Source organism: Phocoena sinus, chromosome 9 (assembly GCF_008692025.1).
Source record: "Phocoena sinus isolate mPhoSin1 chromosome 9, mPhoSin1.pri, whole genome shotgun sequence".
Taxonomy (NCBI): Eukaryota; Metazoa; Chordata; class Mammalia; order Artiodactyla; family Phocoenidae; genus Phocoena; species Phocoena sinus.
Window position 1 is genome coordinate 13,432,564 of NC_045771.1, and position 27,879 is coordinate 13,460,442.

The following is a 27,879-nucleotide window of genomic DNA, read 5'->3' on the forward strand; positions in this document are numbered from 1 at the left end:
GACAGGGATTTATTTACGTACAAAATTACGTGTTAGATTTTTCATAGCATATTTAATCTTTAAGGAATTTTTTATCAAATTATATGTGTAACAGCCACTGAAATACATTTAATTCTAGAATTAAGGGTGATTAGTAATATCTTAAAACTAGTTAATCAAGTCCTTAGCTTTCAAATTAACAAAGCATGATATTTGAGGTGTCTGAAATCTTGGGATCTTCCCAAGTGTTCTTTGCCCTGTTCCTTAATAAAGTCAAATGGAAAATAGAGCTTAGGTTATTCTCAGCCAAAAAGGAGGTTATTTAAAAAGTTTCATTTTGGCCTCTGATTGATTTTTTGGTTAATAATTAAATTATTTTAAAGTCAGAATATCTAGATGTTTCACTTCAAATAACTTCGCACAAGCAGAGTTGGCTCTTACCTCAAATAAAATAGGGTAGGAGTTGGGATAGTAGAGATTTCCTGATATGCAAGGAGGAATAAGCAAGAAAAAAAAATTTTTTTTTTCCAATAGCAGATCCATCTCCTGTTACCCTGTCTTTTCCTTAAATTTTCTGTCATTTCAGGGACATATGTAGAAGGAGTTTTATTTTACTGATCTCTAAACTATGAGTCCTTTTTGTCTTTTTTTTACCCCCCTGGACCTGAAGTCTGATTATGAAAAGAACCACATTCCATTAGAAGCAGTAGACTCTGGTTGCAAGATCTTTAGTGTTTGCTTTATTGGTACTTGATTTGGAGTTTGTTGGCAAGATTTTGTGCTTTGGGGGGTTGTTTTGTGTGTTTGTATTTTTAAGGCTAATATTTAAGTTTGTAGAGAACACTGTTAAATGAAATGGAGTGTCTAATTGTAATAATGAGTAGGAAACATCTGAAGATTTTTTAAAGTTATTTTTAACATGGTATATAAGATTTGGGCTTAGAGTTTATCATTTTCTGATATTTTCTCACTTAATAGATGAATTCTAGCCATTTTTTATAAAGATTTCTGTTAAGCAAATCCTGTTTTCACATTGGATTCCTTTAAGGAGTTTTAGGTTCTGTTAGATACAGTGACTACTCATAAAAACTGTTGAAAATTGCTTTTAAGAAATGTATTAAAATACTTCTGAAAAAAATAGCAACCATAAAACCATAAGCAAAGGTAATAAGGATGTTTATGTATTTCTAGAGTCTCTGTTAACATAATAGCCTCCTATGATTATGCTCTAAATGTTTTACTCTCCAAGGTCTTAGTAATTTGACTTTTTTTTTCTTCCAATCAGTGCCAATTTCCCCAGTTCTTTTAGCTTTAAATATGAAGGGTAATAAATGTTTTACCCTTCCTTGATCTTTTGACTCAAAATACCTTGGTTAATTGTTGAAAGGAATCCTTAGATGGAAAGAGATAGTATCGCTGTCTGCAGTCCAATTAGTAGTTGTATTCAGAACAGGAAAGCAAATTATTAATTATTGAAAATCATTTAGGGGGTCTGTTAATTGTTAATACCTTGGACTTTGGAGTCAGCACCTGGCTTTACATTCCAACTCTGCCATTTTCTGTCTGTGAGATCTCTGGCAAGTTACTCAAAATCCCAGCTTGCTCCTCTGTAAATTAAAGAGAAGTAATAGTACCTGCTTCATAGAGTTACTATGAGGATCAGATGCAGATGTGTATAGTGTTGAGTGAGGCATCTGGTATACTATAATAGACACTCGAGTAGTAGCTAATATTATCAGCATACCATCTGAGGGTTCGGTCAGCCAGTCGTTAGCAATCCATTGTCTGTTGGAACATGCCAGTGTTCTCTAGTACACCAGTTGAAATCGAATAGCAATCAGAAAACAGACAGATTATTCCTCGATTAAACAGTGTATTCATATAAGTGATTGCTTGGATCCTCATCAGAAGCTATGTTACAGAAAAATGATGTTAAGGCTCACTAATTCTGATAGCTGTCAGTTAGCAACCAACCCCCAGAAATTAACTGTGGTGTATTTAATAAGAGGAACCCTAGTTTGAAGTAGAAGCTGTGGACAAAATAGTAGGTGAAAAATAATGGCATGAAGCCCCCAAATTCAGTAAGCTAAAAGAGTGTAGTACCTCAAAGGGTCTTTGTGGTTAAAAAAATTTTTATGCTGAGAATAATGTTCATTGACATGTGCCTATAAGTAATTTTTTGGAAGTTTAAAAGGTGAAATGAACTACAAATGGGAGAGGTCTGAACTTTCTTTCCTTCATTCAAATGTGTGATGTGGACAGATCATTTGACCTGTGAATTTTATCTTTTACAAAATGAGAGTAATTCCTGCTTCTTCCTTCCTAATAGTGGCATTATAATAATGAAAATGAGTTGATAATATAGGTGGAAAGTGTTCTACAAATCAGCCTTACTGTTTTACTGTCAGTTACTGAGAAGTTTTGTTCACTGGAACTGTTTCAGCTTGATTAGAACCATAGCATGTAAAACCCAACTGAGAAATTATCTACAGACTTAATGTCCTATATAAGTTGTCGTCTTTCATGGTTTCAGCCTTTTTTGCTTTTAAATTAGTGATGTCGTTGCTAGATTTGTAACATATAGCTAGTCACCTTTCAGTGAGGTTTCCGTGAGGCTTTTCTGTGTCTCTAGGTCATTTGAGATAACTTTTTTAAAATTAGCTCTTGTCCTCCCTCTACAGGAGAATTTGCAGCCTTCAAGTAGCCACACCATCATGACAGCATCTACTCTTATTTAAGTCTTGTGTTCGTACAATTTGTTAACATCAAAACACAGTTCTGTTCCTTAACTCTTTTTAAAGATAAAAATTTTCAATGCATAAGCTGGTGTGGAACAGAATGGAATTTCCCATCCAACAAAAGAGGGAAGAATGTTTTAGGAACTAGAATTCTCTGCTGCCAGTGTTTCTTCTTCAACACAAATACCACGTGCATACAAGTCTGCCCACTCCCAGGAAGAAAGAGGAGACCCTGAGTTCTGACCTTTTGATGGTCAGGCATGATGGAAAGAAACTGCTGCTACAGCTTGGGAGATTTGCTCTGGAAAGTCTGCCAGTCAACTTTGCCCTTCTAACCACCAGATCAATGTGTGGCTGATCATCTGATGGGGCAGTTGCAATCACCAAGCCTCGTTCTCTTTCCTGTTCTGGGATTTTGTTGTGAACTCTTTCCCCTAGCCACCACTGGTTAATTTCTGAGGGATGGAACAAAAATGCAGCATGCCCTTCCTGTATGGTGCATGTTCAGTCCTTGATAAATTTTTACCAAAATGAAGCTATTTTATTTAAATGGAGGGTGAGAGAGAGGAGGTAGGTTTTGGTGTAGAGGAAAAGGGAATGCTGCATCTTTTTCCTGACCTGCTGGGTCCCTGGCCTTTGTTTCCTCGCTCACTCAGGCTCTGCCTGGCGGGCAGACTGGAAGCTCTGGCGCACATTGCCTTCTTTTCCCATTGGGTCCAGCAATGAAGACGAGTGTTTGGGGATTTTTTTTCTCCACGATGTAGCAAGTTCTCAGGAAAATACAATTGAAATCTTCCTCCTAAGCTCTTCCAGTCACCAAGTACTTATGTGGCTACTTTGTCCAGGGCACAAAATGCCTGTATCTAATTAAAAGCCTACAAAACTGCTTGATAACAGTTTTGAATGTGAGACGTTTATATAATTTAAATGTAAGGTACAAGTTTTAATTTCTGAATTTCTTCTATTTTTATTAAAAACAAAATAATTTTCAGATTTAATTGAATTGGAATAAAATAATACTTCCCACTAGAATTATATATCCTGGAAAATTGTATTTTTGTTATATAAACAACTTTTAAAGAAAGATCATTATCCTTTTCTCTACCTAAATATATGGGGAGTCTTAGCATAATGACAAATATTTATAATTTTTAAATTAATGGTACTTGCTGGATCCACACTAACATCTTTACTAATATCTCATTGTTTCTTCCAACTAACTCCTGCACTACATCCTACATTTTCTTTCTAGTCTTTGATCTAGCATATGCAACCTCAAATAAAAATGGTGGTGTCTCCATTCATTCTCCTCCTTCCTTTTTTCCCAAGCCTGGTCTTCAAAAGGTTGGTTAACTTTGGCAGCCGAGTCCCCCAGGCAGAGAATAGAGCAATTTTAGGTGTATTGGGACTGAGGGAGGATGTGAAAAGCCTAACATCAGTTGTTTTTATAGAAAGAACTGCTGTGGTATTAAGAACCTTGTTCCTTCTCTTTATAAATGGGGAATATAACCTAGTCATAACTTCCCTTGACCTTTACTGAAGTGTGGTATAAATCACAGTAGTAGCAAAGAAAGTGACTCTGGATGTATTAATGGCAAATACCCCCCTTGTCATGAATCTGGACTCTGTTATCAAGATTTAGGAATGTAAATCAAACATACCTAGCCCAACCAAGCTATGTAGTGAAGGACCTGAAAGAAATTAGACAGGACCTATAAAATAAATCAGGGAATTAGAAATTATTTAAAGTTTGCAAATTGTAAATTGCCCCGCTATTTTTCAGCCTACTAAAGCTTACTGTCATTAGATGATTTCTTGCTACGTTACCTATATTCAGAGGAAGGCCTGTTGAAAATTCCATGGACTTGTAAAAGATTGTCCCAGTAAAATGGGAAATAATCCTCAAGTTATTAACGAGTTTGAAAAGCAGTGTGTTCTTTAGTCTTTCGTGAGCAGAGCAGTATCTTACAAAAGTGAGAAATTGCAAGAATGAAAATGATTTGTGCTGATTTGAAGAGCATCTTGTGTGCATAATGCTGCCTCTCTTTTAAAAGCATTGTTTATTTTTCTTTTTAAATATGTCCCCATAGATGCTTTTGAATGTGCTTGTGTTACCTTTTCCTAGATTGGAGAGAGCTGGGCTTGAACAGTAGGCGTGTCCTGCCGGAGCTTCTAGTGCAGGACTCCCTCCCTGAGCACGGCAGGAGCCAGCGCAGGAGCTAGTTATGGAGGGGGCTTAGCATTGGAGTTTTCAAAACAAAATTCAAGGTGATAAACAGTGTTTTCTCCCCTTTCCTTTTAGAATAGATTGCTATCTCATTTGAAAAATCTCATTTCTTAAATGAAGCTGTGCCCAGAAGCCAGGCTCAGGGTATTCTTGAGAGATTTGTATAGAGCCCTTAAAAAATAAAATTTTAGCATTTCCCTTTTCTTCCTTTTCTCCATTAAATACTTTTTCTCTAGTTTACAAATGGCATGGAAAAGGAATTTCCCCTGAGTTTTACATGCTTTTTTTGATGCTTAGACTACAGATAGACTTGAGCTCCTAAGAAGATACAAGGGAAGAACTCCTTGTTTGTTGTGCTGTGCACTTTATGAGTAGTTTGTATCGATATTATGTGGCTGCTTTACTGACAGGCTTGTAAGGCTGTACTTATCTGTCTTTCCTGTAAGGTGGCTGCAGTGCCTTCTGTAGTGTATTTTATTTTGGATAAGGAGAGGTGACACCTTCTGAAAAATTTCAGAGTAACCATAAAAGATTGTTTTAAAGTATGTAGTATTCCTGATGGACTTTTTCACCATTAAACTAGTCTAGGGTCTAAACTTTTACCACTGAAATAATATTGACCAAAAAGTAATTTATAAAAGGGATTTTGTGAATAGAAAATCCACTGTAATCATTTGTACTTAAGTGCACTCTTATAAGAAGATTCCGTCTCGCTGTCAAATTCTGCTTCCTTAACATCCAATCCCTGGTTGTGTTTGCAATCTGGTAGGACATGCTAAGGCAAGCTAGAAGATAAAATCCCATATACTTTAGTACACGTGTTATATTTATGTCAGTGTTGGAAAAGAAAGAGCAGTTACTTAGTAATAAAGATCCAAGACTTCAACACTGTCAACCTGAAACTTTGTAAATATTGCCTAGATTCTTGTTTGGTGCGGTCACAGCTCTTTATCACACAATGTTATCTTTTACTCATCAGGCAATTTTGGAACTGCTGCACACCCCTCCTCAGATCTCACCTGTCCCTCCCGTACATTCACCTCTCCAGCCTTGTGCACACCTCATTTAGCTTTACTTTGAAACACATTGCAGGGTTCAGGTGACCTCTTCTAAAACTACCTCCTCAGAATGAGGTAATGAATAGTTATTTATTTTAAAATATGAAAAGTCAGGAGCTCTAGAACATGAAGATGATTTAAGATTTTAACTTTTATGTGTACTTGTATTTGAGCCTTCTCATTTTGTCCTAAAGGGCATTATACATTTAAGCAGTAATACTGACAAAGGTAGCTCAGAGTATCTGAATGTTGTTGAAAGTGGTGCCAGAATCTCTTTAGGGGTACGTTTCAGAATTTTTAACCTTATATCAGTTGCATGAAATTAAATAGTTAATGGTAACACTTCACTAACAGTGATATAATTTTAATTTTTGGTAGGCTTAGCAAGACAGTACATCTTCATAATGAGTTAGCCGCAGCTTCATCACATGCACAGATGCTCCTGTAGAGAGACTGCCCAGTTAAGAGGGTAGAATGATGACCCATTTTGCAAGTTTCTCTTCTTTGTCCAAATTGGCATTCTTTGTGCTAGAAAATCAGCACTTTGAGAATAGCAATTTCAACCATTAGACTAGTAAAAAGCAAAACAAACAAAAAAACCATAGCCAGACATGGAAAGTTTGCTGTGAGTATAAACAGCAAATAGCTTACAGGTCATACATTGAAATGGTGTAGGTAAGGCTCTAGAAAAATACCTTGACAATTTGCCAAATGATCTTACTGTGCCTTCATGATGCAATAAAAAAGCTAAAATTTTAGCAGAAATCAGTGATTTGTGAAGAGAGCAGCCACCCTGGTCTAACTCAGCTGTGTTAATATTTTTTAGCGTGCAGTTTAGACTGCAAAGATAAACGCACTAAAGAGTTTACAGCCAAAATCATGTTTAAGAAAATGAGAAAACACAGGTAAATTTTCAGTGAACAAAATTATTTTTTTAAAGCACATAATCCCTAGTATAGTCAGATATATTTATCACATAGAGCAAATAGGTCGAAATCATAATGCAGTGACATTTCTAGAGAAACTTTTTCTACTCCCATAGGTTCTTCAAAGCATGGAACTTTTATATAACAGGAATGTTTGACAGACATTTTAAGAAATTGCTATAGTTTAGGGTTGAAGTTACTATATGCTGGGCAGCAGTCATGTATTAACTAGTGAGAAGGATGAAATTAACATATAGGACAGAATTTGATTTTCTCAGTTCCCATAGTACTGCTGCCAACCTAGACACTGATTTTCCAGAGTTTGAAATATAAACTTGCCTCTCAGGATTTGTTTGCAAATTAAGTGGGACTGTCTTGCTAATGCTGTTCAAGGTGCTCTGGGGGCCAGGTGGACTCTCCAAGGGCTCCTCTATGAGGGGACATAAGGCTGGCGGGTGTGAACTGGACACACTCCATGGTGTGCTTCTCGTATCTTGATTCCTTGCCACCCCCAAGAAAGGCTTCAGCAAGTTCTCTAGACGTTTCACTAAGGAGTATTACTAATGCCCATAGGTTGTTGAGCACCCGAGGGGTGCAGTAGCATCTCTGCCTGATTGTATATTGGCCCCCAGAGGAGAATGAAGTGGCCAGTGTACTCGTATTCCATGTTGCTAGCTCTGGTAAATTGAAAATACTGGTAAGATTTTTGTTTTATTAGTACACTAGAGAGTAAGCTTTGTTTTGTTGTTTGAAGATAATCAATTTTCACTTCTGTTTGGGAAAACATTTAAATTGAATTTCAGTCCTAAATTTTGCCAGTTGTGGCAATTAACAGTTTCTATCAGGTGTTTTTAATGTAGAAGAGGACAGAAATATAAGTCCTAAAATCTTAAATTAAGGTAACAGTGGTTTATTTTAGAACGCTTAGGGGTGGTTAGTCTCTACCTCAAAAAATTGATAGAGTGTATCATTTATTTCAGTATCCACAATTTCAGCTGTTGTTCTCGTAATACTTTTTTTTTAACCTTTTGACCCCCTTTACCCAACTGTTAACTTAGTCTTATTACTAAATCAGTTTCATTAAAATGTTTAATTTTATTTAGCAGTTTTGACTGATTACAGTGATATAACCAGTTGTGCATGAGGACACAGCCAGTGAGTGTATCTGGGTTTTTTTGTGATGCTTTTTTTTCTTAAGAATTCTGTAGGTTGAAGTACTCTTTGAAAACAAAGAACTATAATATGTTTATTCATGTTAGCATAAAAAAAAAAGATTTGTGCAAACCATCTGCTTCTCCTGGCAGGCTGAGCACATTGTCCAGCACCCGCGAGTGGCTGGTTCTCATCACAGAATCTATGTAGGGAATCGGGCATGAAATTCACTGAAGAGGTAGAGCAGAGGAAGTGTTTGTTCTGTTTACAGGAGTGGAGATAGGGCTTATGAGTAAGTTGCTTAGTAAGTTGGTTTTGTTTTGAGAATTAATATGTTACATTTGTCTGTTAAGCTTTTTTTAACCCATTTGTGTTTTGGTGGAGTATGTGTTACATAAGAGGAAACGTCAGACTAGCATAAGCAACAAAGCTCACAGTCTAGGCACAGGTGTAGACAAAATGGACCAAAATGGGAGGGGGGAGGGTATGGGAGTAAGTCTAGGGGTAGGGAAGAATTGATGTGAGGGTGGGAAATAAACTATAATTACCTGAAATAAAATGTAAGAGTGCAATAAGTGTGCTTTTTATTCTAAGCTGTGAACGGGTTTTTAAAAAAATCATTCCTTCCTAATACATTTGCCTGTGTTCTGTAGCTGATTAAAACCAGCTATGTAAACATATAATGCCTTTTTATTCATGTTAATTACCAACATAAATGGCTAACCTTTATGTCTTATTTATCTTCATGTTATGTTAGTTTACATCCAGGGGTGTGTATGTGTGTACGCTGTAAATTTTCCCTCCTTCGTTTGAAAACGCCTTTGTTGGGTCCTGTGTGTTTCCTTTGGCCATGCCGCAGGTTATAGTCTCGGCTTGGCCTTCATATCGCCTGATTTGAAGGACTCTATCACAGTGACAGAGCTCATTCATTTGTTGTGCACTCTGACCCTTTCCTCACTCAGCAATTGCTGTTTCTTCTAAAATAGGAGTGTACAACTATGAGGAGACTGAAATTAACTGTTTAACACATGTCCCTTTGAATTCTATTTAGTAATGATTGCTCTTTGGTTTGGACCAAGAAAAAGGAAATCCGCACCCCACCCCCACCCCCCGCCTTTCACTTATTTCTCGGTTTGAGGACAATTCTTCTGTAAGAGAGGGGAAAGGGAAATCCTTCATGTTTTAACTGAAGTGAGTTAATGGCCCCTGGTTTACTCCAAACCTTATGGCGATTCACATTCACATTCCTCTCCTCTCTTGCTGCCAGAGGTTTGGGTTTAAGTTCACTTCAGTTCCGCTCAAGCATTGAAAAGGTTCTCATGGAGTCTGGGGTGTGCCCAGTGAAAAGATGGGGACTTTTTAATTGTCCACAGACCTCTCTATAACTGCTTTGCGAAAATTACAGAGGAGTAACTATTTTTAAAGCTTATTTTTCAATTCATAAAAAAAGACATTTATTTTCAGTCAAACGGATGATGTTTCCCTCTTGTCCCTTAATCCTCAGTGTTTGCTTGAATTTTTTTTTTTTTCAATTCTTCCCCATCCCCGCTTCTTGATACTTTGGGTTCTCTTTCCTGCTCAGGTCCTTTCACTTGTATTTTGGAGTTTTTCTCATGTAAATTTGTACAATGGAAAATATTGTTCAGTTTGGATAGAAAGCATGGAGAATTAAAAACAAAAGATAGCTGAAATTCAGATTGAAGAAATTTATTTCTGTGTAAAGTTATTTAAAAACTCTGTACTATATAAAAGGCAAAAAAGTTCTATGTACTTGATGTGAATATGCGAATACTGCTATAATAAAGATTGACTGCATGGAGAAGTCTTTATCAAGATCATTTTTCTAGCACTGTCACATTCAATAATGGAAGTAGGGCTTTTGACGGTCAGTTCTATCAGGCAGTGGAGGAACTAAGAAGTGTACATTGTTTCCAGTTACCGCTTGGTGGGCAGAGGTATTTATGAGAAATATTTTAAAAGTAAATTGTCAAGATGAATACCTAGTACATTGCACCGGCTACACTTTTGTAGCAGAGAGTTTTTTGTCTGGTGTTGGTGATTATTCTCAAGCATTTTATGATGCTGTGATCTGACTGTTCCCCTCCAGTGGCTCAAATGAAGTGTGTGCTGTAATAGAGTCATTTAAGTAGTAGTCTGTAGAAGTTCCATTTTCTGAACTTTGGTATCTTTCAGACTTTTTTGACACAACTTCCAGTAATACATTTTCTATAGGAACACAGACAGTACACACAAATACATGTATTTGAAACTATGCACTCCTGTTTTACACTTTTTTTTTTTTTTTTTTAATGCTGGCTACCTTCCCCCATGAGTTCATTTTATGCATTTGATTTCATAAAGCTTGAAAGACACCTAGAATATCATCAAGGCTATGTCATATTACCAGGCAGTTTCCAGAAGAGAGGTAAACAATTTTAAGACTTTACCTGGAAACCCTATGTCTGAGAAAAATATAAACAGAAAAGTCTTCAAGATGGTACATATTTGAGGAATCTGGTTTCTGGTCTTCTTGCCTCTCCAGCAAATCATAAAATGCTGTTGAGACAAGTATTTTCTCTGAACTGCAGTTTTCTCATCTGAAAAATGTAATTCTGTAATAATTACAGAAACTCATGTTTAAATAACCTTCATACATGATTACAGTAGGGTAATTGTGGATTCATTTCTTAGTGCATTATTCTATGAGTTTTCCTTAAAATTTAGTCCAGAATTATGAATCCTTTAATTATTGTGATAAAATTCTATTATAAAGAACCCTACCATACTAGCTCTTCTGAAATTTTATCAGGGGCTGTAGTAACTGGGCCTACTGTCTGGGCTGTGTAGTTCTCCTAGATTCGTAAAATGTTAGAGCCAAAAGAGTTCTTAAAGATTACATGGTTTAGGGACTTCCCTAGCAGTCCAGTGGTTAGGACTTTGCACTTCCATTGCAGGGGGCCCAGGTTCAATCCCTGGTTGGGGAACTAAGATCCCGCAAGCTGCGAGGCACGGCCAAGAAAAAGTTTATATGGTTCGGCCTTAAAGATTTCATGGTCCCCTCGTCAGCTACTGAATATGAATCCCCAGGGATGACTTGCCCAGGCTCACGTGGCCAGGACTCAGTCGTGACTTTTGTTTCCAAGATCACTGCTATGCACTTTATATATGCTGTATGTGTAAAATTTTGTTGTGGCTGTGATGATGGTTATAGTGAAATTGAGTGACATTGAGTTTGTAGCTAGAAATGGATATTGTGCCGGGTGTGTTCCACTTGCTCCTTCTGTCTTCTCCAGGCAAGCAAGCCCACTGCTCATGCAGGTGATAAAAGGTAAAGGCCCAGTTGCTCAGGCAGGTCAGTACCAGCTCAGGCAGCTCCTGTTTCCTGCACTGTACACTGATGTCCTGCTGAAGCTCCTGATGAGATTGGTGGCAAAAGGTACCCGGGTCAGCCTCTTCTACAGAATAGTTCTCGAAGCAAGTGGAACCAAGATGACTTCTGTACCTTCCCTTTATTAGGTAATCCGTTGTGGTGTTTACACTCAAGTTTCCATAGGAGACTTAGTAAACTTACAAATTAATGTGTTAAAATTTGACACTTAATATTCTGTTGCCATCAATAATTCTTTCACTGCCTACCTTTCCATTTATGAAGGTACATCTGTCCATCTACCAGGCTACACACTAAAACTGACTTAGAATGTACTTTTAGCTACTCAATAGGAAGGAAGAAAAGGTCATCCTAAATGTCTGTCTTGCTTTAGGCAGAGGAGAAGGGTGGTACTGCATCTGCTGAAATAATGTTTACAGTTTATCTCCATATGGAGGCTTTTCTATAAAAAATCAAACCAGGATTCAAGGGTCACTATAAACTTAGCTTAGACCCAATGGTCTAGAAATAATAGTTGCTTCCATTCCTTCATGCCAGATGTAGTTCTGAGGGCTTTATGTGCTAACTCATTTAATCTATTTAATCCATTTTACAAATGAGGATACTGAGGCACAGTTCAAATAAGTAGTCTGCCCAGACTCACAGCAAGTAAATAAATGGTAGAACTATGAGTCAGACCAAGCAAGTTTGGCTCCAGAGCCTGAGTTCCTCAAGCACTGTGCCAGTTTTTCAAACTGCAGATTGAAACCCATTAGTGGGTAGTAAAATCAGTCTCAACCATTTTTTAAAATGTAGAATAGAATATAAAAGAAAATGTAACATAAGTTTTCATAAAACTTTTGTATTATTTATGTACGTATGTATACGTACACACACACACTAGATCACAATGTAAAATTATTTCTTAGAGTAGGTAGGTCATGATCAAAAAGCTTTACACCATCTACCTCACTCAGACCTACAGCCAGCCAATCAGGATTTGAACCTCAGTTCTCTTAACTTGTAGCTTGAGCAAGTTACCTATCTACAGCTCAACTTACTCATCTATAAAATGGAAAGAATATGAGGAGGGTGGAGGCCTATTCCTTGGGCCGGGACAATTTCTGTATCAGTGCAAACTGATTTCACAGCCCAGGTATGGAAAAGAGGATCCAGCATGTGGAGGCCACACTGGCCAACTTTAGAAGACTGCTAGTTTTAAAGTTATCTTTTAATTCAAGTCAAGGAACTCTGATAGATTTCTAAGGAAAAAAGCTAATGGGATTATCCTACTTGAGCTCACTGTTACAGATTGTATTCCTTCCCGAAACAACTTTCATCGATCTGATCGGGGCGGGGGTGGCAGGGGGTGGCGGCAGTGGAGAACAACAAACAAATGAAACCTAAAAAGTACACAGAGATCTAATGTTCTTTTAAAGACCATAAATATTTATCAGGTGAGACAGCACACTCCTACACAGGTGAGTAAACACAAAACCAAGGAGCGCCTCAGACACCCTGTGCAACAGGCTCAGGACTGCTGGAGCTGGCAACGGGGAGCGTGAAACTGTTCCACTTAGCTTTTGTTGCCATTATGCCCACTCTAACACCCAGGGAGAACCAAAGAGGGGGTGTGAAAAACCTAAGAACTAGGAACTCGAATTGGACCACCCCCTGCCTAGAGCCTGTCAGAAGCTTTCTCACCGCATTTAACATAAAATCTAAACCTGCAACCATGACCTATTATCTCATCTAGTCCCACCCTCTCCTCCCCTGCTGGAACCCCACTGGACTTTCTGTCCCTTAAACATGGTGACCTTGGTCCCTCCCTGGACCTTGGTTCTCGCTATTCCTTGTCCCTGGGGCGCTCTTCCTTCAGACCCCGCACAACTGGTTCCTGCTACTTGTTCAGGTTTCAGCTCAGATGTCTTCCCCGCCCACCAAAAAGATCAGCATCAACCATCTCTAGCACCCAGTGTTATTTCCTTCACAGCAATTAGTAAATCTCACTTATCTACTTGTCTGCCCTTCCTAAAATCTACGTTCTCATCTGTCTTGTTTAGCATGGTATTCCCAACACCTAGGTGGTCAAAAACCTAAATTAAAAATATGAATAGTTATGCTTCTGGGCAAGTCATTAAGCCACTCTACTGCATTTTTTTTTTTTTTTGCAGTACGCGGGCCTCTCACTGTTGTGGCCTCTCCCGTTGCGGAGCACAGGCTCCGGCGGCCATGGCTCACGGGCCCAGCCGCTCCGTGGAACGTGGGATCTTCCCGGACCGGGGCACGAACCCGTGTCCCCTGCATCGGCAGGCGGACTCTCAACCACTGCGCCACCAGGGAAGCCCCTCTACTGCATATTTTTATCTGTAGATAAAAGAAAATTCTGTCCTACCTCCTCTCAGAATTGTGATGCTACAGAAGGTTGAAAAATACTTTTGAAACAAATTTTTGAAAAACTACATCATCCTATTTCACCCTTATCTCACATTCCTCTGGTCCCTAAGAATTCCTAGTTAGACGCGTGTCTTAAGAGTTCCACAAATGGTGACTCAACACAATGCCCAGCCCACAAGAGGTACATAAACACAACAGATGGACCACACCGACTTCTAACCTCTGTATACTTGGGCAAGAATACACTAGCAGTAGAGAAATGGCACGAGTTTCACATAAACTGTCAGTGTACATACGACTAAGACATCAGCTAAGGAGGTAGGCAGTATGGCACTGTAGTTAAGCGTGGGGTCAGACCTAATGTCATCACTCATCAGTGTGTGACCCCTAAGCAAGTTACTTCATTTCCTTGAACCTCGATGTCCTCACTGATAAATGGCACTAAGGCTTATCTGTCGACACCATGGGGTACCCAAGAAGACCCACCAAAAGGGCTTATAACCAGTTAGCACAGCAGTTGGGAGCACAGGAAATAATCCATAAAGGGTGGTTGTCATTACCAGAAATATCCATAACTCAGTTCCTCATTCTTGACCAAAACTTTAATTTACAACTTAATATACAATATGATGTCTGTAACTTCTTGAAATTCTCACCTGGCTCCTGCAAGGAAACAAAAGTGAAAAGCTTTAAGAACTTTTATTTTCAATAATTCAAATCCATCATTCTTGTTCATTCAGTTATTCAAGCATTCATTGAGCATCAGTCATGTGAGTAGCCTTGCAGAAGAGTCAAATCACCTTGCAGATTTCTCAAAGGGTTTACAGTCTAGCCGTTAAAATGTTAATGACTATGTACAGGAATACTGGAAATTATGTAAGAAAATAGGAAGAGGCTAGTGCTGGCAGAGCCGTTAACACTAGGGAAACGAGGCCTGGTAAGGACCTTGTAAGGCCTGGTAAGGACTCTTGTCCATAGGAAAGCCAGCAACAGGAAACGAGCTATAAAGCAGCTTCACTGTTTGCCCCACCACCACCTGCCCCCATATACACAAAACTGCTGTGATTTTCGTGTCAATAAGCTCCTTCGAATTAAAATAATAGCAATACTAGTAGTATGATTTAATGGGAACACTTAACTGTCTCTTAATGCTTCCTATCCTTTAAAACAATTTCCAAGGTATTTTGAATGATGGCAATTATTAATGTACAATGGTTAATTTTTTTGTTCTACATTTTTATTGTGGTGTAATTAAAGATAAAATGCGCAGATATTAAAGGTCTAGTTCAACGAATTCTGACAACTGTATGTACCCACATAAACCCAACCCCCAACTCTACCTCTACAGATGAGTATCACCAGTTTGCAGACTTCATATAAATGGAATCATTCGTTATTAGTACTTTTAAGTGACTCACTCTTTTTGCTTAATATGATGATTTTGAGATTTACCTAAATGACTGTCTTGTAACTTGTTTTTTTGTTTTTTTTTGCGGTACGTGGGCCTCTCACTGTCATGGCCTCTCCCGTTGCGGAGCACAGGCTCAGCGGCCATGGCTCACGGGCCCAGCCGCTCCGCAGCATGTGGGATCCTCCCGGACCAGGGCACGAACCCGCGTCCCCTGCATCGGCAGGCGGACTCCCAACCACTGCGCCACCAGGGAAGCCCAGTAACTTGTTATTTTTAATTGCTGAATTATTACTCAATTGAAGGAATATACTGTAATATGTTTATCCATTCTCTCACTGATGTACAGTTAGGTCTAGTTTGGAGATACTAAGAAAAAAATTGCTATGAAAAATTCTGTACGGATGGCCATATTATTTTCATTTCCCTTGACTAAATGCCTAGGAATAAAATCGTTGAATCCTAGGATATACGTGTTTAACTTCATTAGAAACTGCCAAATAATTCTACAGAATTGTTGTACCTTATTACATTCTTACTGGCAAATATTCCAGCTGCTCCATACTGTCATCAGCATTTAAAGTTGTCAGTCTTTCTAGTGGGTACAAGTGATATCTTACTGTAGTTTTAATTTGCATTTCCCTGGTGATTAATGATATTAAGGGCCTTTTTTCATGTGATTACTGGCCATTCATATATCTTCTTTTGTCAAGTATCTGCTCAAGGCCTTTGCCTATTTTTCAATTGGGTTGTTCATCTAATTTTTGTTGATAGAGGTTCTTTACATATACTAGATACAAGCCCTTTGTTGGATATACATGCTGTATTTTTTCCCAATTAGTGGCTTGTATATTTATTTCCTTAATGGTATCTTTTGATAGCAGAAATTTTTGATTAGGCTAAATCAAATTTATCAAGTTTTTTTTACATCAGTGCTTTTGTGTGCCTTAGGATTATGAAGATACTCTCTTGTACTTTCTTTTAGAAGCTTTAAGAGTTTGGGTTTTATTTTTAGGTCTATTATCCATGCAGTGATTAATTTAAAATCATATTAAATGAGAATGTCTTAATCCGTGAGGGATTTGTGGGGAAAGGAACTCCTCCTAGTATCTTCCTTTTGAAAGAAAAACTCTCTCTGACTTCCTGATTTGGAAAATGAAAGGGCCACAACCTTTTACTGTTTAAAGAGTTAATTCTGGGCTTCCCTGGTGGCGCAGTGGTTGGGAGTCTGCCTGCCGATGCAGGGGACACGGGTTCGTGCCCCGGTCCGGGAAGATCCCACATGCCGCGGAGCGACTAGGCCTGTGAGCCATGGCCGCTGAGCCTGCACGTCCGGAGCCTGTGCTCCGCAACGGGAGAGGCCACAACAGTGAGAGGCCCGTGTACTGCAAAAAAAAAAAAAAAAAAAAAAAAAAAAGAGTTAATTCCATGCCATTCCATATTGTAACATTCCCGTATGCTCGAATTTTCCATTAAAAAGCTGAAGGCAGAACACTGTACTTTTTTTGCAACTACAAACAAGCTCCGTATCTATCTTGTCCAACACTTTAAGCCCTGTGCATTGTTGGTGCTTAAAAAGTCTTTGATCGGGCTTCCCTGGTGGCGCAGTGGTTGAGAGTCCGCCTGCCGATGCAGGGGACGCGGGTTCGTGCCCCGGCCCGGGAAAATCCCACATGCCGCGCACGGAGCGGCTGGGCCCATGAGCCATGGCCGCTGAGCCTGCGCGTCCGGAGCCTGTGCTCCACAACGGGAGAGGCCACAGCAGTGAGAGGCCTGCGTACCGCAAAAAAAAAAAAAAAAAAAAGTCTTTGATCAATAGATAGATAAATGGGACCCTAAACTGTAACATAGCTTAGGAAAAAATAATTTTTTTAAACATGAAAAGGAAGATGAGACTAAAAGTGTGTATGGGGAAAAGGGGGGCAGAATGACAGCAAATGTGAAAATACCAAAGACAGAAATTAGACATGATGTGTTAATTGTTCTTCATGCTGTTATAAAATGCACTGTTTCTTTGAGACCATGATAGGTGCAAAGTCAAAACATGTTTACTGACAAAAGTTAAATATAACTTTAAAAAGAAACTTGGAGTATACTCACTTGGAAAGAGTTGAGTCTACATTTTCAGTCTTCATCATCAGGAAGGATACCTAATTCTTCATCCGTCCACTGGGAAGGATCTGGATATGGAAAGTGGCCCTAATGACAACCAATTAAAAACAAAGTTCATGAATCTATACTTCACGCAACTAAAAGAATCTACACTCCATACAACTGGTTACATTTTAAAAGAAATGTTGAAAAAAAATGTGATTAAAAAATAAAATCCTTGGGCTTCCCTGGTGGAGCACTGGTTGAGAGTCCGCCTGCCAATGCAGGGGACAGGGGTTCGTGCCCCGGTCCAGGAAGATCCCATATGCCGCGGAGCGGCTAGGCCCGTGAGCCATGGCCACTAAGCCTGCGCGTCCGGAGCCTGTGCTCCGCAGCGGGAGAGGCCACTACAGTGAGAGGCCCACATACCACAAAAAAAAAAAAAAAAAAAATCCTCGACATACCACAGGAACAAATTCTCCTTCAACTATCTGATGGTCCAGCTATTCTTCAATCTGTTCAAAATGAGCTATGGCCTGAATTTTAAAAGCCTCGCCATTTTGGAGCTACTGGCCTAAGCCAGCATTTGAGTATGTGTTTGTGATGGAGCGTGGGCGGTACGGAGACAACAGATTGCAAAGATACCGCATGTCACAACAATCTCTTGAATCCCTGACAAAACATAAGGTCTCAAACTGTCCTGTCATTCCTGCTGGGAGATTTGGAAGCATTCCTTGTGTGTCCTGATCTAGGGCATATTCGGCTGCATCATTATCTCATGCCAGACAGCCACACAACAATCCTGACAGCTGACCTACAGTGAGATAAAGGTGTCTATGTGCTGCCACAGACACCATGCAGCTCCCTACTGGGTGACAAGGGCACAGAGAAATTGTAAGAGAAGTGGGATATTAATCAACCTGATGCTTCTAGAACTCACTGTATAAATTTAAGATTTTTCCCTATCCTAAAAAAAACCCCAAATTTACTAAAATTCAAAGTATTCTGGATCAATAAGCATGGATTTCAACGGCTTCAAGGTGTAATTTCCTAGAGAATAGCATCTGTGCAAATGTGATTAAAAGCTCCTTTTGAGGCCAATGACATGTTAGAAAGTCACCAGTAACTAACTTCCCTCCTGAGGGAAATTAGCCCACATCCATCCCACCTCAACCTTGGCTGCCTTGGGCCTCTGGACAGACTAAATAACATTTATCATTTAAAGGCACTTAACTGTGAAACTTAACCTTCTGATGAACCCCCCACCCTAGCTTGGAAAGTAAGAGAATTAGCTTCTATATTCTCCCTTCCAAATATGGCCACCAAACAGAAACTGTAAGACATGGGCCACCTACATGTAGTATACATCCTTGAGTGGAAAAGGTCAGAGACAATATGTTTCATAAAATAAAAGGATTCCTGCATATACATAAGGACAATGTGGTGAAGAGATACATCCAGGTTGAAAAACAGTCTACAAACAGACAAAAGAAACAAGGTAAGCTATTAAGAGATCTTCCCTCCCCATACCCAAAGAAGGACAAGAATTCTTCTCCTGCACTTACCAGCACGGCATCTGAGTCATGCCAAAAGCGCCAGAGAATCCAGAACCACATGGTTGCACTGAAGAACTCTGCCTTGATCACCTGGGATCTGGTCAGCTGGGGAAACTGCCTGTACTGGGGCTTGATATGCACACCTCCACCAGCACTATGTGACAAAACGAAAATGTTAAGCAGCTTGCTATATCTTCAAAGTATGAACTCATCCAAAACTTTGAGTTACAGCCAGAAACTGAACCTTTCTCATCTCCTCCACGAGATACAGAATGGCAGTGCTCCACAGTCCCTCGAAATACTCCTTTTTCAGAAGTTGCTTTAAACTTGTACAGCAGCAAAAACTGGCCTGAATTGACAAGAGGCTAATTATGATTTTCATTTAGTGAATATTCATGTAGTTTACACCAGAAATATGAATGTGCTGACTATGGGGTACTGGCCCCAAGGGTTTTGATTAAGGAATCATAAACCTGTAGTAGTAAGTCACTAGCTTATCCAGAAAAACAAATCAAATTTATTTTGTCTGGTTAGCCATCTATTTCAAAGGCAAATTATGTCTCTGCTCTATTACAATCTTTATTAAAAGACCACTTTATGGAAAAGAGGACTCAGCAGACCCTTTTTAATAAGCCAAAAGCACTGAGCAAAGCAAAGAGTCTTAAACAGTAAGTTTGAACAAGCCTTTCTGGTTTTTGTGTTTTCATTTACTGTTGACAAGGTGAGGAATATGATCCATATGAGCTATCCTCATGTTATTCAGCTGGACTGTAATTATCACAGGTTGAATCTAATTCAAATAATAGAATTTGTACTTAATGGGGCTACTTTCAAGTCCTATTCAGCAGCTATATGTATGCTATTACATACAAATGGATATAGAAAATTTAAAGAGAGGAACTTCCCTGGTGGTGTAGTGGTCAAGAATCTCCCTGCCAATGCAGGGGGACACAGGTTCGAACCCTGGTCTGGGAAGATGCCACATGCCACAGAGCAACTAAGCCCATGCACCACAACTACTGAGCCTGCGCTCTAGAGACCACAAGCCACAACGACTGAGCCCACGTGCCACAACTACTGAAGCCCGTGCGCCTAGAGCCCGTGCTCCGCAACAAAAGGAGCCACCGCAATGAGAAGCCTGCACACTGTAATGAAGAGTAGCCCCCATGCGCCACAACTAGAGGAAACCCAGCACAGCAACGAAGACCCAACACAGCCAAAAATAAAAATAAGTAAAAAAAGTTTCCGTCAAGCATCACTGCTTTACACCCTGAATTTATCATACTGTTTCTGTATGCCAATTATATTTAACAGTATCTATTCAGGATCTATCTGCATATAGATACTACATTATATAAATAAACCATGGGGGTGGGAATTCAATATATTGTAACAACAGGCTTCCTCTTTGATAGGTTTTGGATATAGCCTAGTAATAAGTACCCATCAGTTAAACTCATTTAAAATAAGATTTGAGTATTATAGTTTAAACCCATTCCCAGAAACTCTCCACATTTAATTACTGCTAGAGTGACATGTTTTAACTATGACTTGAAATAAGTGGATCACTGACTGCAAGGTGGAAATCTTTTTGAACAAAATTTGAAACACTGCAATTAGAGAAAAGGAATGCATGACATAACAATTGCCATGATTAAGGAATATAAACATTCCACAAACATCTAATGTTATGTTCCAAGACAGGCTGTTAACTGCACTATGGCAAACTAGACAAGCTGAACAACCCTCCAAATTGAAACAACTACAATAGTAGTTGAGATTTTTTTTTTAATTTTTAATAAGTCATTGACCAGACACAAAAGAAAGGAATCTACCAACGGCAAAACCCAAGTTAAAACAAGACCTGGAAACTACATGAGCACTGAAGCTGGCCTTCGCCCTGAGGGTTTCTGCTGTTCCCCAGACTCTGTGACCCTCTACCTGGACAGCTGTGGGAGACAGGAGAAGCCTGGGGCCCACGCAAGATGAGAAGTCTAATTACTAGACCCCTGAAGAAAGCTGCAGCCCCATGATATAAGAGTGAATGGGACATAAACCTGCCATGAAGAAGGGAACAGGAATTTGTTACCAGTAGCCAGTCCTCAGGTGATACACCCAAATTCACACTACCTGGGTTTTGGACATTATGGTCCAAGAGAACCTCAGCCCAAGATTTTAAAGTGGTATTGGATTCTCTGAACCCCTGAGAAGCAAGACCTCAAAGAATTCTGACAGATAAAAGTTCCAGGAAAAGCTCACAGTCAAAAATTACAAGGAAATAAGACACTATGAGTGAGAATCAGCAAAACAACAGACAGCAGTATCAAATATACAAGACTTGAAAAATGGATAATTACAATTTATAATACAGGAAACACGTTATTTTTAAATAAAAGTTTGAAATTAAGAGCAAGGAACAAGAAACTATAAAGATCAAGTTTGAAACAACAGAATTTCTAGAAATAAAATGTAATCATTTGAAATAAAAAGGATTAAAGCCAGGATTAGACACAGCTAAAAAATATGAAAAGAGGTTAGAAGGATGAGAAAACCCAACATATGCCTAATTCGTGTCCTATAAGAAGAAAACAGAATGGGGAAGAAACAATATCCAAAGAAATAATGGCTGTTCCAACCCAGGGTTTTTAAGTGTCAAGTTTAAAAAAAAAAAAAGCAAGCACCATAACGCTCCATTAAAGTTACCTTTTTAAAACATAAACCAAGGATGAACTGGGAGACTGGGATTGACATATATACACTAATATGTATAAAATAGATAATAAGAACCTGCTGTATAAAAAATAAATTCAAAAAAGAAAAATAAAATGCAATTTAAAAAGTGTAAAAAAATAAAACATAAACCAGATCATATTACTTTCCTGCTTAAAGCCTCCAACAGCCTGCCATCGTTCTTAGAATAAGGCCTTGTCCTACAAGGCCCAGCCTAATCGGGGCCCTGCTTGTCTCTCTACCACTGTCCCCTCACCAGCTTGCTTGCCCATTATCAGCACTCAGAACCTTTTCACTTGCTGTCTCCTTCGTCTGAGAAGCTCTTCCTGGCATTTTTGCATGGCTGACTACTCATCACTTAGGTCTTAGTTCAAATCAAACCTTCAGGCCTGCATTCCCACATCATCCTAGGTATAATAACCCACCCACCAAACCCAGACACTCACTAGATTAATCCCGTTTTCCTTCATGCCACTTAAGAGTACCTAAACATGTTCTTTCCTACTTGTTGTGTCCTCTCTCCAGAATGTAAGCTCCATTATCTTTCTTGTATTCTGCTCTATCCCCAGCACCTAGACTCTCCAGAAAACCTACTGACTTAAGTATTCACATACTGTGAAATACGGTGTGTTACGGAAGTACCAAGACCTCGGTGAAGAGGAACACCCCCTAGTCTTCCCATGCAGGTCAAGGGCTATTGTTGGTGGCTCTCCATCTCTGTCCTTGCTCAGGTCACACATGCCTTTTCCTTCTCGCCACCCCACACCTGTCCCAGCTCCATATCCTTAATAGACACATGGCTTTAGGCAAGTCACTCCCTTTAATTTTCCTGGTCTCAGTTACACAATACTTGTATGATCCTTAGTAGGCACCAGCAGCCCTCTTAAAACATTTTAGAGATTTGTTATTCATTTACTTACCTGGAAGTCAACATTATTATCCCCATTATGTGGGTGAGAAAACTCAGTTATTAAAAGATCATGAAACTTTTCCAAGCCATACAGCAAAAGTGTGGCAGAGATGAGATTTGAACAGAGGCACTTTGGGGGCTGAATCCTGCTTTTAACCACTATTCTGCACTGCCTCTTGGTAAAGTGTAGATCATGGTGTAAGGGGCCTGGCCCATTACTTGGAGAAATCCAATGTACTATTTTCAGTTCTGCTCTTACTGAACCTCTCTGCACTACCAACTCCTTTTTGGTAGACGTGCCCTCCCCTGGCATCCCAGCACTATGCTCTCCAGCCGGTTTCTTGGGCTACATCATGGGTGACTCTGCTTTTGCTCACTCTTTAAATTCTGGTGTTGCAAAGGTGAACTCTATAGTATGGGACTTTGGGTGATAATAATATGTCAGTGTAGGCTCATCAACTGTAACAAATGTACCGCTCAGGTTGGGGATGTTGATTATGCAGAAAGCTATGCACGTGTGGGTCTGGGGATTTATGGGAAATCTCGGTACCTTCCACTCAATTTTTATGTGAACTTAAAACTGCTCAAAAAAATACTTTAAAAAAAGAAAAATTCCGATATTGCCCAAGCATTTACTTTTGGCTCTCTTCTCTTCCCACCCTTCGGCACTCTCTACGGGTGACTGCCTCCACGCCCGTGCCTTAAAGAACTAATTCTCTAGTCTGCAACCACAGTAATTTGTCAGAATTAAAATCTGGCCGCATGGCGTCTGATTAAAACCTCTCAACGACCGATTATCGCCTGCGTTCGAAACCCCTGAGCCAGGAATAAGGACTCTCTACCATTCCTTCCCTACGTCCCAAGGTCTCCTGTCTCACCTTGCCTCGAACTTGACGCTTCAAACTACACCGGCAACGCCCCCGCCACCCCAACTCCTGCTCTCGCTTCCAGATTAGCTCCAGCCGTCTCCACGTTCAACTGTCAAGTTCCCGAGGGCAGGCTCCCACTGGGGCAGGGCCCGCCCGAAACACACTTCAACCTGCCGAGCGAGCAGAGCTCCCCGCCCCACGTCCCCCCTCTCCCGGGCCCCTGGGTCACGCCGTCAGCCTACGAGTCCCAGCATGCCTCGGGGTGGAGGTCGCTGCAGACCCGGATCTGCCCGTGGGGCTCGGCGTCAAGGTGAGGGCGTCCAGAAGACTGGCACTTTTCGTTAGATGCAGGCGAAGCCCCCACCGCAGGCAATACTCACTGACGGACTCCAGCGCCTCCAGCCGCCCGCGCGCGTAGGCCCCTGAAGAAGTGGCCTCCAACGCGCGCTAAAGGCGCTAGCCGCGTCAAAGCCGACATGCCAGCCCACGTTCGGTCAGCAATTCCCAGGCCGCACCGCCGCTCACGTCACTTCCTTTGGCGCCCCTCCCAGTGACGTCAGTAGCGTCGCCCCGCCCATCTCCTGGAGGGGAAAGTACGGAGGCGGGCGGGGAAGGAGGAGTTCCTGCCTCAAATTAGCGTCGGAAGCTCTTCCCAGCTGTGAGGACCGTGGGGCCGCTAGCTGAGCTCGCCCTCCACACGGAGGGACCCGGTTCGCCGTGGCTTTGATGGTCAGGAGGCGCCTCTGAAAGGCGAATGGTGTAGCCGGCCCTGGAGAACTCGGCTAGGTGGAGCCCCTGGATGGGCGTGCCGCGCCTCGGCGCTCCGCTTCAGGAGCCCCTCTTCGTTACGCGGGCGCTAAGAAACTTAACCCTGAAACTGAGCTCGCTCCTCCTGACCGGTGCTTATCTAGATGCTGTTACCCGACCTGGACCCGCCTCCCTGCCTGCTCTCCTGAATTAACTACCCTTCCAGACCGTGTTAGGAGGCCACATCCTTTCTGAAACAGTATGTCCTTCCCAAAGCTAGTCCACTGTACTCTTCTTTCCTGCAAAGGCTCAACCGTTTCTTTAAAGCCTTCATGGTTGTATTGTTCTGCAAACTTGAACTTGATTACCAACCCGCAGCCAGTCGTTCCCACATGTCAGCACCCGGACTGGTGGTATCAGAAACCCCTGAGGAGCCCGACCCCAGATATTACGTCTGGATTAGGGCCAAGGAATCTGCCTTTTAGCAGGCCTCCAATTTATGCCTCCTTGATCCTGAGCCAGCTCTGGATTCTTGGCTTTTGTCTCTTAATATTGCCTTCCATTAAGTCCTGGACGAACTCCAGACTTCTCTAGACACCCCTCCCCCAGTCCCCAAATTCTTTTTTTTTAATTTATTTATTTTTGGCTGCGTTGGATCTTCATTGCTGCGCGCAGGCTTTCTCTAGCTGCGGCGAGCGGGGGCTACTCTTAGTTGCGGTACACAGGTTCTCTTGTTGCGGAGCACGGGCTCTAGGCGCGCGGGCTTCAGTAGTTGTGGTTCGCGGGCTCTAGAGCGCAGGCTCAGTAGTTGTGGCTCGCGGGCTCTAGAGTGCAGCCTCAGTAGTTGTGGCGCACGGGCTTAGTTGCTCCGCGGCATGTGGGATCGTCCCGGACCGGGGCACGAACCCGTGTCCCCTGCATTGGCAGGTGGACTCCCAACCACTGCGCCACCAGGGAAGTCCCCCCAAATTCTTAAGGTCCCCACTTACAGGTTATAGTTTTCCCAAGAATTTCCAGATTTGATTAAATTATAAACTTAACCTGCCAGCCTCACACCTTAGAGATTTTGATTTGAAATGGATCACCTGCCCAGCACTGAAGACTTCACACTGAGTCATAAGCATGAAAAATAGGAAACTTATGGAGAGAAATGTAGACCTGAATTTAGGGATTTGAGTGCATTGAATATAACTGACGCTACTTCTGTGGCAAGATATGGGCCTCCATGTGCCCTGTAACTGGAAACCCCTCTCCCTGGAGAGAGGCTTACATAAAGCTATGATTACTATGATGCCCTTCTGAAGAACTTATTGATTGACCTCTGGCCCTATAGGACTCATCCCCCCGCACCCTGCCTTTTCCTGCCCTCTTAACTTCTAAGTATATAAATTATAGGAAAGAATTTACTATTTTCTGGGTGCAAGTTGACTTCCCAGTTGACATGCAATAGTGTGGCTTTCTCTGGGCTACCATTCACCGCTTACCCTTCCTAGTGACATATACAAATCACTAAGATAGGAAGTTCACGAATTGGGAGGACAGGGCTTTCCATCCTTCCTAAGGGAGCTCTCTGCCCATATTATACAGCTGCCTGCCTTGCTCCCAGGAAAGAACAATGCTGTGATTCCTAGGCCACAAAAAAAAAAAAAAACACAGCGTAAACACACAAACAAAAAAGCATAGAACTTGAGTCTGAAGATCTGGAGTTCAAACCTCAGCTCTGCCAACAATTAGCTCTATGAATTTGGACAAGTCACTTCTCCAAGCCTCAGTGCCTTTCATCAGCCATTTAACAGAGTACCTGGCCCACAGCGTGTGCTCAGCAATTTTTTATTGCTTTGTTAATACTTTCCTTTCCTGGTAGCAAAAGCTTTTCAGGTAAACTAAAATTCATTTACCTTCCCCTTCTTGCTGAATTACAAAATAAAAAGTTTTAACTTTAATGCTGGCTTGTATTTAAAGCAATATTGTTCTATAGACCATTTGTGGGGTCCTTAGCTCTAATGTTTTGCATCACAAATTCTGACTTTTTGCTATAAAAAGTTTAGGGTCCCAATCAGTAAACTATTTTGACTATGTAACAGCGACGCATATTTGTTTTGCAGACATGCTCTAAAAACACCAAGGGCAAATATCCCTGACTGCCTTTTGCAGGTTGCATGACGACCCTCTTTTTGGTTCTCAGATAAGCACACTATTTGAATGGATGCATTTTAGAAGGTGAGGGAAAGGATGCCAAGCCCAGACACTGAGCTCTCAGCTTCGACATGCAAATCAGATTCAAACTGTGAGATAACAAACTGTGAGGACAGACTCTAAATGGCCTAACATTATAGCATCTAATCCCAAATCAAAAATCTATCCCATAGCTAGAAATAGAGAACACAGCAGGGGGATGAGGAAGGAAGGAAAAAAAAAAAAACTTGTTTACACAACTTCATGTTTATTTAATTTTCTACTATTTTTATTTTATTTTTTTGGTTTTTGGTTTTGGGGGGGCTTTTTTGGCCTTGCTGCAAGGCTTGTGGGTTCTCAGTTCCCTGACCAGGGATTGAACTCGGGCCACAGCAGTGAAAGCGCCGAGTCCTAACCACTGACCACCAGGGAACTCCCTAATTTTCTACTTTTAAAGGCTTGCTTGATCTCCCTTTCCCTATAAGCCTTGTAAAGAAGAAAGGAACTTATCTTTCCAGTGGTTTTAGTAACACAGAAATGAATCTTGTTCTATCTACTTTACTGGGATTGAGCTGTGATCTTCCTTCGGGGAGATGCCCTGCTGGACACTTTATCTACTTATACCCAAGAAGTAGCCTTTTCTCCTTATGAAGATGAACGTATAAATCAAGTTTAGCATTTTTAAGATACTTCTTTTAAAAATCAGCAAATTATCTGTATTAAAGCACAACCATTAACCATTTTTCTCCTCCTCAATCCAGCCTGTATTCGTTTTCTGTTGCTGCCGTAATGGCTCCTGAGGAACTGAGGCCCTCGGTCCAACAGCCCACAAGAAGCTACATGAGTGAGCTTGGCATCAAACACCCCCGTGGAGCCCCAAGATGCCTGCAGGCGTGCAAGACTAAGCAGAGGACCGGCTGAGCTGCACCCACATTTCTGACCTGCAGAGACTATGAGGTAACAAGTGTAGTCGTATTAAACTGCTACATTTGGGGGTAGTTTGTATGCAGTGATAGATAACTAATACATGTCACTGTGGGTTGATGGAATCCATTGGCTTTAAAGGAAGGCTCAGTGGTGCTGGTGTTCGCTCAGGGAGACACCTGCTGTATGTCAGTGCCCCCTTCTCTCCCCCACAGTGTAACTGTATGTGCCGAATGTCTGGCTGGCTTGCCCATGAGGAGGGAGCTGAACAGGGCTACCTGGAGCCCCCCAGCACCTCACTGCCTGATTCCAATGCCCTCCCCTCAAGACCTGGAAGGTACAAACAACATCTCCACCCCTCTGAAAAAAAAACTGCACCAAAGGAATCTCTGTCCAACTAAACCTTAGTTGTTCCCTAAAAGACAGAACCTTTAGCCTTAAGAAGGAAAGAATGAAAGGATCTAGTCCTGTGGTCAGAGCAGGACTTTTAGAGAGCAAGCTTCCACTCACTGTCTAGAGCCGTGGTCTCCAAAACAAGCAGGAGAATCCACTGGAATGTGGGGAAAATATTATTTTTATCAAAAACAAGAAATTAAGCTTTACTGATATCCACTCTACAAGCTGA

The 27,879-nt window shown here is 40.9% G+C and overlaps 2 protein-coding genes across 4 annotated transcripts in view; one reads left to right on the forward strand and one right to left on the reverse strand.

The window, feature by feature from the left end:
* BRAF (B-Raf proto-oncogene, serine/threonine kinase) overlaps positions 1–9,913 on the forward strand; it is a 162,637-nt gene extending 152,724 nt beyond the window's left edge. For all 3 annotated transcript variants that reach the window (XM_032642648.1, XM_032642651.1, XM_032642649.1), the window contains one exon: positions 2,661–9,913. In XM_032642648.1, coding sequence (XP_032498539.1) covers positions 2,661–2,683 — 23 coding nt within the window. In that variant the 3' untranslated portion in view covers positions 2,684–9,913. The remainder of the gene's footprint in view (positions 1–2,660) is intronic.
* Positions 9,914–14,428: 4,515 nt separating this feature from the next.
* On the reverse strand, positions 14,429–23,947 carry NDUFB2 (NADH:ubiquinone oxidoreductase subunit B2). Its single transcript, XM_032642892.1, has 4 exons — positions 23,789–23,947; positions 18,909–19,053; positions 17,353–17,451; positions 14,429–14,507 (listed from the first exon to the last, which is right to left on the reverse strand). The coding sequence occupies exons 1-3, from the start codon at positions 23,884–23,886 to the stop codon at positions 17,377–17,379; spliced, it is 318 nt and encodes a 105-aa protein (XP_032498783.1). The 5' UTR covers positions 23,887–23,947; the 3' UTR covers positions 14,429–14,507; positions 17,353–17,376.
* Positions 23,948–27,879: the final 3,932 nt, after the last annotated feature.